At 45.7% G+C, this 8323-nt stretch overlaps 1 protein-coding gene across 1 annotated transcript; it reads left to right on the top strand.

The window, feature by feature from the left end:
* The first annotated feature begins 5742 nt into the window (after positions 1 to 5742).
* On the top strand, positions 5743 to 6684 carry LOC104309325 (olfactory receptor 6B1). Its single transcript, XM_009910640.2, has one exon. The coding sequence runs from the start codon at positions 5743 to 5745 to the stop codon at positions 6682 to 6684; it is 942 nt and encodes a 313-aa protein (XP_009908942.2).
* The last annotated feature ends 1639 nt before the right edge of the window (positions 6685 to 8323 follow it).

The following is an 8323-nucleotide window of genomic DNA, read 5'->3' as shown; positions in this document are numbered from 1 at the left end:
CACAGCCCGTGGCCACTTGAGGTGTCCCTTGCTGTGGTGGGTTAACGCCCTTTCTGGGAACAAAAACCAAAGCAGGGGGGAGGGCTTGCGGGTACTTTGCCCTCCCTGCAGGATGTTTTCCCCCTGGGAAACTGAGTCTGTTCCACTCCCCCCTCCCTGCCCAGCTAGGGTATAAAAAGCAGGGCATTGCAGCTGTTGGCTCTCCTTTTGGCTCCTGTCTCCCCTGGATGAGAGCTACTGCAGCTGCTTTCCTGCTCCTCTGCCACATAGGCCTGATCCTTCTTCCTGCTGCCTCTGTGCCTCTTCAGAGAGAGACTGGTTTTGTATTATTTTTTTTTGCCCCCCTCCTATCCATCCTTGTTCCTTGCCCTTCTAAACCTTACCTGTTATTGTTATATATATATATTTATATATATATACTGTCTAAAGAAAATTCCTTACCTCTCTACTTCCAAGCTGACTCCAAATTATTGTTTGGTGCATTTCAGTAGATTCAGTATCACTAAGGTTGGAAGAGACCTCAAAGATCATCGAGTCCAACCTGTCACCACAGACCTCATGACTAGAGTAGGGAGGCCACTACTGCCCACTGCAGGCTTGAACTCACAACCTTCCCATTAAGGGTCTTATGTGCTACCAGCTGAGCCACTTGCTCCCTCCTTTTTTTCCCCTCTCTGCTGGGAGGGAGGAGTGGGGAGTGGGGGAGAGATTCTCAGCCCTGCCCCCATCTGAGTTCTTAACTCCCAGTTAAGGCTCAAACCGCCACACTTCACCATCCAAAGTGTCCCTTGACAACTTGAGGTGTCCTTTGCTCTCCCTTCCTGAGGTGACCCCTTTCCCTCCTGGCTCTCCAGCAGGCAGCATGGTGAGAGAGCTGGCAGATGAGCTGGCCAAGCCACTATCCATCATTTTTCATCAGTCCTGGCTCACTGGTGAGATCCCAGATGACTGGAAGCTGCCAATGTGGTGCCCATCCACAAGAAGGGACGGATGGATGAGCCAGGGAATTCCAGACCTGTCAGCCTGACCTCAGTGCCAGGCAAGGTTATGGCACAGGTCATCCTGAGTGCAATCACACAGCACTAACAGGATGGACAAGGGATCAGGCCCAGCCAGCATGGGTTTAGGAAGGGCAGGTCCTGCCTGACCAACCTGATCTCCTTCTATGATCAGGTGACTGCCTGGTGGATGTGGGGAGGCCTGTGGATGTAGTCTACCTGGACCTCAGCAAGGCCTTTGACACCATTCCCCATAGCAAACTCCTGGCCAAGCTGTCAGCCCATGGCTTGGATGGGACCACACTGCGATGGGTTAGGAACTGGCTGGAGGGCTGAGCCCAGAGAGTGGTGGTGAATGGTGCCACATCCAGCTGGCAGCCAGGCACCAGTGGTGTGCCCCAAGGATCAGTGCTGGGCCCCATGCTCTTTAACATCTTTATTGATGATCTGGATGAGGACATTGAGTCCATCATCAGTAAATTTGCTGACAACACCAAGCTGGGGGCAGGAGTTGATCTGCTGGAGGGTAGAGAGGCTCTGCAGAGGGACCTCAATAAGCTGGACAGATGGGCAGAGTCCAAGGGCAGGAGATTGAACACATCCAAGTGCCGGGTTCTGCACATTGGCCACAACAACCCCATGCAGAGCTACAGGCTGGGGTCAGAGTGGCTGGAGAACAGCCAGGCAGAGAGGGATCTGGGGGTGCTGGTCGATGGTAGACTGAACATGAGCCTGCAGTGTGCCCAGGCAGCCAAGAGGGCCAATGGCATCCTGCCCTGCATCAAGAACAGTGTGGCCAGCAGAAGCAGGAAGGTCATTCTGCCCCTGTACACTGCGCTGGTTAGGCCACACCTCGAGTACTGTGTCCAGTTCTGGGGGCCTCAGTTTAGGAAAGATGCTGACTTGCTGGAATGAGTCCAGAGAAGAGCAACAAAGTTGGTGAGGGGTTTGGAACACAAGCCCTACGAGGAGAGGCTGAGGGAGCCGGGATTTCTTAGCCTGGAGAGGAGGAGACTCAGGGGTGACCTTATTGCTCTCTACAACTACCTGAAGGGGGGTTGTAGTCAGGCAGAGGTTGGTCTCTTCTCCCAGGCAGGACACAGTCTCAGGCTGCGCCAGGAGAGGTTCAGGCTGGATGTTAGGAAAAAGTTCTATACAGAGAGAGTGATTGCCCATTGGAATGGGCTGCCTGGGGAGGTGGTGGAGTCGCCATCATTGGAGGTTTTCAGGAGAAGACTTGATGGGGTGCTTGGTGCCATGGGTTAGTTGTTTAGGTGGTGTTGGATTGGTTGATGGGTTGGACGCAATGATCTTGAAGGTCTCTTCCAACCTGGTTTATTCTATGTATTCTATGGTGACTGGCACACTCACTCAGCAGATGGGAGCCATGCTGGTGGAGTTTTCTAGCAGCCTCCCCATGACCCTCAAGTTCTCTGACAGCGCTCCTCTAGCTGAGGGACACTGTGGCCTCCGGTGCCTTCCACACCTCTGTGATGTACTCACATGGGCTGATCTCCACCAAGGACTTCCAGAAGGCCATGGACAGCCAGCAGCAGCTCAAACCTGCTAAGATCCTGTGGGAACTGCAATGAGCAGTTTCTGAGTTCCCTTTAAGAGATGAGACAAAACAAAGAAGAGTTGTATTTTGGGGCCTGATCTGTGGGATCAAACCTTGCTGGTGTCTGTCTAAAAGCAGCACCTATCCAAGCCAGTCTTGACCTTGTAAGCTAAGTGGAAAGGAAGCTATGCTTGTTTCTTTGAGTGTAGCTGCAAGACTTGTTACCTTTACCCATCTGTGATGTCAGTTGTGTTAGAATGAGCTCATTGGTACAGCTCTGGGCTTTGTATCTTTCATCATGGGTTACATCACCCATGGGGAAGGGAAGGTTTGGGAAGGAAAGGAAAGGAAAGGAAAGGAAAGGAAAGGAAAGGAAAGGAAAGGAAAGGAAAGGAAAGGAAAGGAAAGGAAAGGAAAGGAAAGGAAAGGAAAGGAAAGGAAAGGAAAGGAAAGGAAAGGAAAGGAAAGGAAAGGAAAGGAAAGGAAAGGAAAGGAAAGGAAAGGAAAGGAAAGGAAAGGAAAGGAAAGGAAAGGAAAGGAAAGGAAAGGAAAGGAAAGGAAAGGAAAGGAAAGGAAAGGAAAGGAAAGGAAAGGAAAGGAAAGGAAAGGAAAGGAAAGGGAAAAGATACTGATATACAAATAGAAAATTTTATTCCACAGAGCCTCAATTGCATAAGGCACAGGTTGCCCAGGGAGATTGTGGCTGCCCCCTCCCTGGAGGTGTTCAAGGACAGGTTGGATCAGGCCTTGAGGAACCTGGGCTGGTGGAAGGTGTCCCTGCTAATGGTGAGGGGGTTGTAACTGAGTGGTCTTTAAGGTCCTTTCCAACACACCCCATTCTATAAATCGGTAAATTGAAAGAGATATTTTGTCTAAAACAAAACCAAACCCAAACCCCTCGGTTTGTTTCTTTTTATACAGAATAAAACTGCTGAATTCCCAAACATTTAAGCCAATGTGATTCCTCCCTCCTCTTGTCTTCCTGGTGAGGTTTAGAGCAAGAACACTTCTTATTCTGTAGAGAGAATGACAAATGTAGGATCTTTTGTGGTCTTCATTCTCCTGATCTCATTCCAGACTCTGTTTCTACTATTTGCAGTTATACCTATAAATTAGCACCTCGAGAGAATTCTTGGGGATAATTAGAGATAACAAGCTTCCCCTCCCTTTTCATTTCCTTAAGTGCCAGAGGACAATATTAGCTTGAGCCTGTTTGTACAAAGAATGAGAATGACACAGAGTCCTTAAAAGGACTTGGGTAGGTCAGAAAAAAATCCATCTTATCCACTGCTCATTGCAGGAATTAAAATGCCAGATGCACACCTAGAAATCCTGAGCTGGTAAGTCCCAAACAAATCAGGAGCTCATATATGGTGTAAACAATTATGCTGAATGCTTCACAAAGCAGATATTGGTTATCCCACACACTTCCAGCATGTGAGCTGCCTGGTTTGTAGTGAGGAGAAAAGCACACTAAGTCTTTCCTTTAAGTTTTTCTTGCTTTGATTTTGATACTCTGTCAGTGTGCCTTGGGTATAAAACTCACCCAGTGTCAATGCAGCAATACTCACTGATGGGGACTGCAGCAATGTCTACCCCTTTTGACTACAGACTTTTCTCACTAGAGATGCACAGAGTTCTTTTCATAAGTTCATTAGGAAGATAGGTGCAGTACTGGCAGAAAGAGCACTGTAGGGGTCAAATGGGAGGGCACAGGTCCCATGATGACTTGTGCCATACTTGATCTTCAGTGACCTTTGGACTCTTTATGGAGAACATTTTTGTTGCTCAGGACCTCTTTTACAGCATGAAACTTGCCCAGGACTTGGTCGATGGAGAGAAATTTTGTTTTCCTTTTTGGACGGACAAAAGATGTTTTAAAAGTATCCTGCCTGCCATTTCCTGAAAGCCTTCTGTTTTCATATTGGGAGAATGAAACTGTCAACCCATTTTGCCTTCTCTCCAGTCCAATATGTCATCCCGTAAGTAGTCAAAGGTAGGTGATGAAAGAAAACAGCTAAAGAGTATTGTTACTGTTCTGAATAGATCAGTGAAACTTCCATACAAACAGCACAGTCATGCATAGGTTAATGAGATGCAATGCCCAAAAGTAAGTAGACTACAAGGAGTTATGTTTGTCTTCAGTATTTGCTCTCATTTTCCCTAAAATCAGTAAGAATAAACCTTATTTCCTCAATTAATCATTTGCAATACAGGAAACTACTTCAAGGTCAGTCAAGGATCACTAAAATGTCCATGAAGAGAGTCAGGCTTTTCTGGAGGGCAAATATGTGGTATGTTTTGAGAGATTTAGCTGCAGACAATGTTGTACTCAGCTGTAGCACTGTGCTCACTGCTTAAGCAGATATGCATTGATTATAAAAATAGTCTGGGGCAGAACAGCCAATAGAACCCTGCAATGTCTACTTTAAATTCCCAAGGTTAATCTGCTGGATAGATGTCCAGATCAGAGCCAAGTGCAAACTGTTTGATACAAGTGGAATCACCCCCTGGAGGAGCCACTTTTCCTGTTCACTAAATATCACTTACTGAAATAAACTCCTGAAATCTGGAGCTAAGAGAGTGACAATCTCTGAAGTGGCCTCCCAGGGTATACTCTTGTCACAGAAAAATACAGAGATGGATAATTCCTTCACATGAATTGAGGAAAGTACAACATTTTCAACAGGCTTATGTTCAGTCAGCATTGCCCCTGTAATGCGAGTTGTCTTTATATTCTGCCTCAGCTGTTGTGGGTTTGTTTTCAACAATGTGAATGTCAGCAAGAAAAGTCTCTGAGTTCTTCCATCAACCCACCACAATCCTGCAGAGTGCATTACAGAGGGCTGCTAGAGATGGGGTTTTTTGCCAGCTGTTGCTTTGTTGTTGTTGTTTGGGGTTGTTTATTGTTGTGTTGTTGTTGTTGTCGTTGATCAGTTTGTTTTGGTTTGTTTTTTTCAGTGCTGTTATTGAAAGCAAACTATCAAGAAATTGGAAATAAAGACACGTGTCCCTCGCACTCTTCCTTGTGAGAGATATTGATTCTACTTTATCAAGAATTTCCACAGGAAATAGTTTACTAAGTGTCCTAATTCTTCACATACACTTGCTTTTGTGGGACTCTGACAATGTGCTTTATATTCTGCTTTGTTACCTGCAGAGATAGCTGTGAGCACTCAGTATGGAATGAAGAACCAAACTGCTATCAAGGAGTTCACTCTTCTGGGATTTTCCTATGGGCTGCAGGTGCAGACCATACTTTACTTGGTCTTTCTCATTACCTACATGGTAACAGTCACTGAAAATGCAGTCATCATTTTTGTGGTGACCAAAACCCATCACCTCCACAAGCCCATGTATTACTTCCTGGGGAACTTGTCCTTCCTGGAGATTTGGTATGTCTCTGTAACACTGCCTAAGCTTTTGCTTGGGTTCTTGTCACAGTCCATGACCATCTCATTTTCCAGCTGCATGACCCAATTGTACTTCTTTATCTCCCTGATGTGCACTGAATGTGTGCTCCTGGCTGTAATGGCCTATGACAGGTACCTGGCCATTTGCCAGCCCCTGCGCTATGCAGCCATCATGACCCACAGGCTGTGCTTCCAGCTCTCACTCCTCTCATGGGCAGGAGGCTTTTCCATTTCCTTGGTCAAGGTATCTTTTATTTCACGCCTCACATTTTGTGGTCCACAAGTCATAAATCACTTCTTTTGTGACATCTCACCAGTCCTGAACCTTTCCTGCACTGACATGTCCCTTGCAGAGACAGTGGACTTTGCATTAGCCTTGATCATCCTCTTGGTTCCTCTTCTGATCATTATTTTCTCCTACTGCTCTATCCTGTCAAGTATCTTGGGTATGCCTTCTGTCCAGGGAAGGAGAAAGGCCTTTTCCACTTGTACCTCCCATTTCACTGTGGTCATTATTTTCTTCTCAGCCACTCTCTTCATGTATGCCAGGCCCAGGAGGATCCATCCATTCAACCTCAACAAAATAGTGTCTGTCTTTTATGCTGTATTCACTCCAGCACTGAATCCTCTGATCTATTGCCTGAGGAACAAGGAGGTGAAAGAGATTCTGAGAAACACCCTAAGCACAAGCTGCTCTGCACTGCGACAGGCCTGAGGGAATTGCATTCCCATCAGTGCTAGGAGTCAGCTCACTGGCATGGACAAGCAGCAATGTCAGATCCAGTGTGCAGCGTGTCCAGTCGTGGAATCTGGGCTCCAGTATCACCACATAAGAGTTGAAACTACATTTGACATGTGTGATGTAGCAGCAGTCCTGCTGCTCTGGTGTGGGCTGACTTATTTCATACTTTTGGGGAATGTAAACCTGAACCTTAGGGTTTTCAACAGGCACCTACTGCTGACTCCTAGACTGATGTCACCTAATGCTGCATATCTTAGACTGACGTAGAACACTTGCTAAAAGGGTCTGCAATGATTAGCTCAGGTGAATACATCTGTGCAAAGATAACAATTCTGCTTCAGAATGAGGTGAGATAAACAATAAAACTGTGCTGAGCATCCTGATACTGTTGTTAAGGAATACATTGGTCTTATACTGCAACAGTAAGCATTGTTATTACTTATTTAATTATCATTATTATTACTTAGTTAATAATTCTATGATCTGCTGTAATTTTCTATGAATACTGAAAATTAACTCCCTTCAAGTTCCTGTTTTTCCTAATAATTACGAACTGCATAATGACAAGATAGCAAAAAGTACAGCATCCTTAGGGGCTATTGCTGCTAACAGCATTGCTGTACTTGCAGAATTTTGAATACTTGAATTCATCATTTCATGATTGTCACTGTTCTGTGAAATAAGAATTAATTACTGTATGTGAATTTTAATAACAAACTCCACCATTAATCCTAACGATGGCCATGATAGAGCATATTTATTCCGTATTATGTTACAGGATTCTCAATTGCAGGCATGAGATGAATCTTCCCTGGTTTAACAATATGGTGTTCCATGCATGAACATCAGTCTTCATAGGCTTCACAGAAACACAGAGGTGTGCAGGTAATCTGAAAAGAGATTGTCATCACTGACTACAGGAAGAGTACAGAAAGACTAACAGACATGGAGAGTCTTCCATGAGAAAATCTCTTCTTGGATCAATTCCATCCACCAGATACTGGGTTCCTGGCTTCAAGCATTGCAATGAGCTTCCTAAACCTTTGTGTAGTGACCGCTGAAATTTCATCAGCCAGCCAAATGAGCTAACGAGTGGGTACCCATCTGAGCTCCCTTCAAAGATGACAAAGCTGATGACAGGACCATAAAGCATGTCCCATGAGAAGTTGTGAGAGACTAAATCTTGTCTCTCTTGATGTGACTCAACAAAGATAAAATCACCTTTGCTGCTTGCCCAGACAATAGCTGATGGGTATTGGGCAGAGCCACTGGATAACGATTCTCTGGAAGGTGCATGGAGAAAGATTGGCTGCATCTGCCCTGGAAATAATGGGCAGAGGCCGCTGCTATCCATACTCTCTGGAATATACACACCTAAGAACTGTATAAAAGATCTGAGCAACTACTGTCTCAGGAGAAGGAAAACACAAGAGAAGGAAAAGGCTGGGGCAATGCTGCTTTGAAGAAAAATGGAGAGAATACAAGGAGTGAAAAATGACAGAGACATCACCATGGAGCCTGGAAAAAGCAGACCAGGAAGACCAACCCTCCCTCCATGTCCTAAATTCTGCCTGCTGCAACTCATGGAGCTGAAGAGGCTGCTCAGAGGACA

Source organism: Dryobates pubescens, chromosome 36 (genome assembly GCF_014839835.1).
Source record: "Dryobates pubescens isolate bDryPub1 chromosome 36, bDryPub1.pri, whole genome shotgun sequence".
Classification (NCBI taxonomy): domain Eukaryota; kingdom Metazoa; phylum Chordata; class Aves; order Piciformes; family Picidae; genus Dryobates; species Dryobates pubescens.
This window is presented reverse-complemented; position numbering and strand designations above follow the sequence as displayed.

Coding starts and splice junctions, on each gene's coding strand:
- LOC104309325 (XM_009910640.2), top strand. CDS start 5,743: ATGAAGAACCAAACTGCTATCAAGGAGTTCACTCTTCTGGGATTTTCC.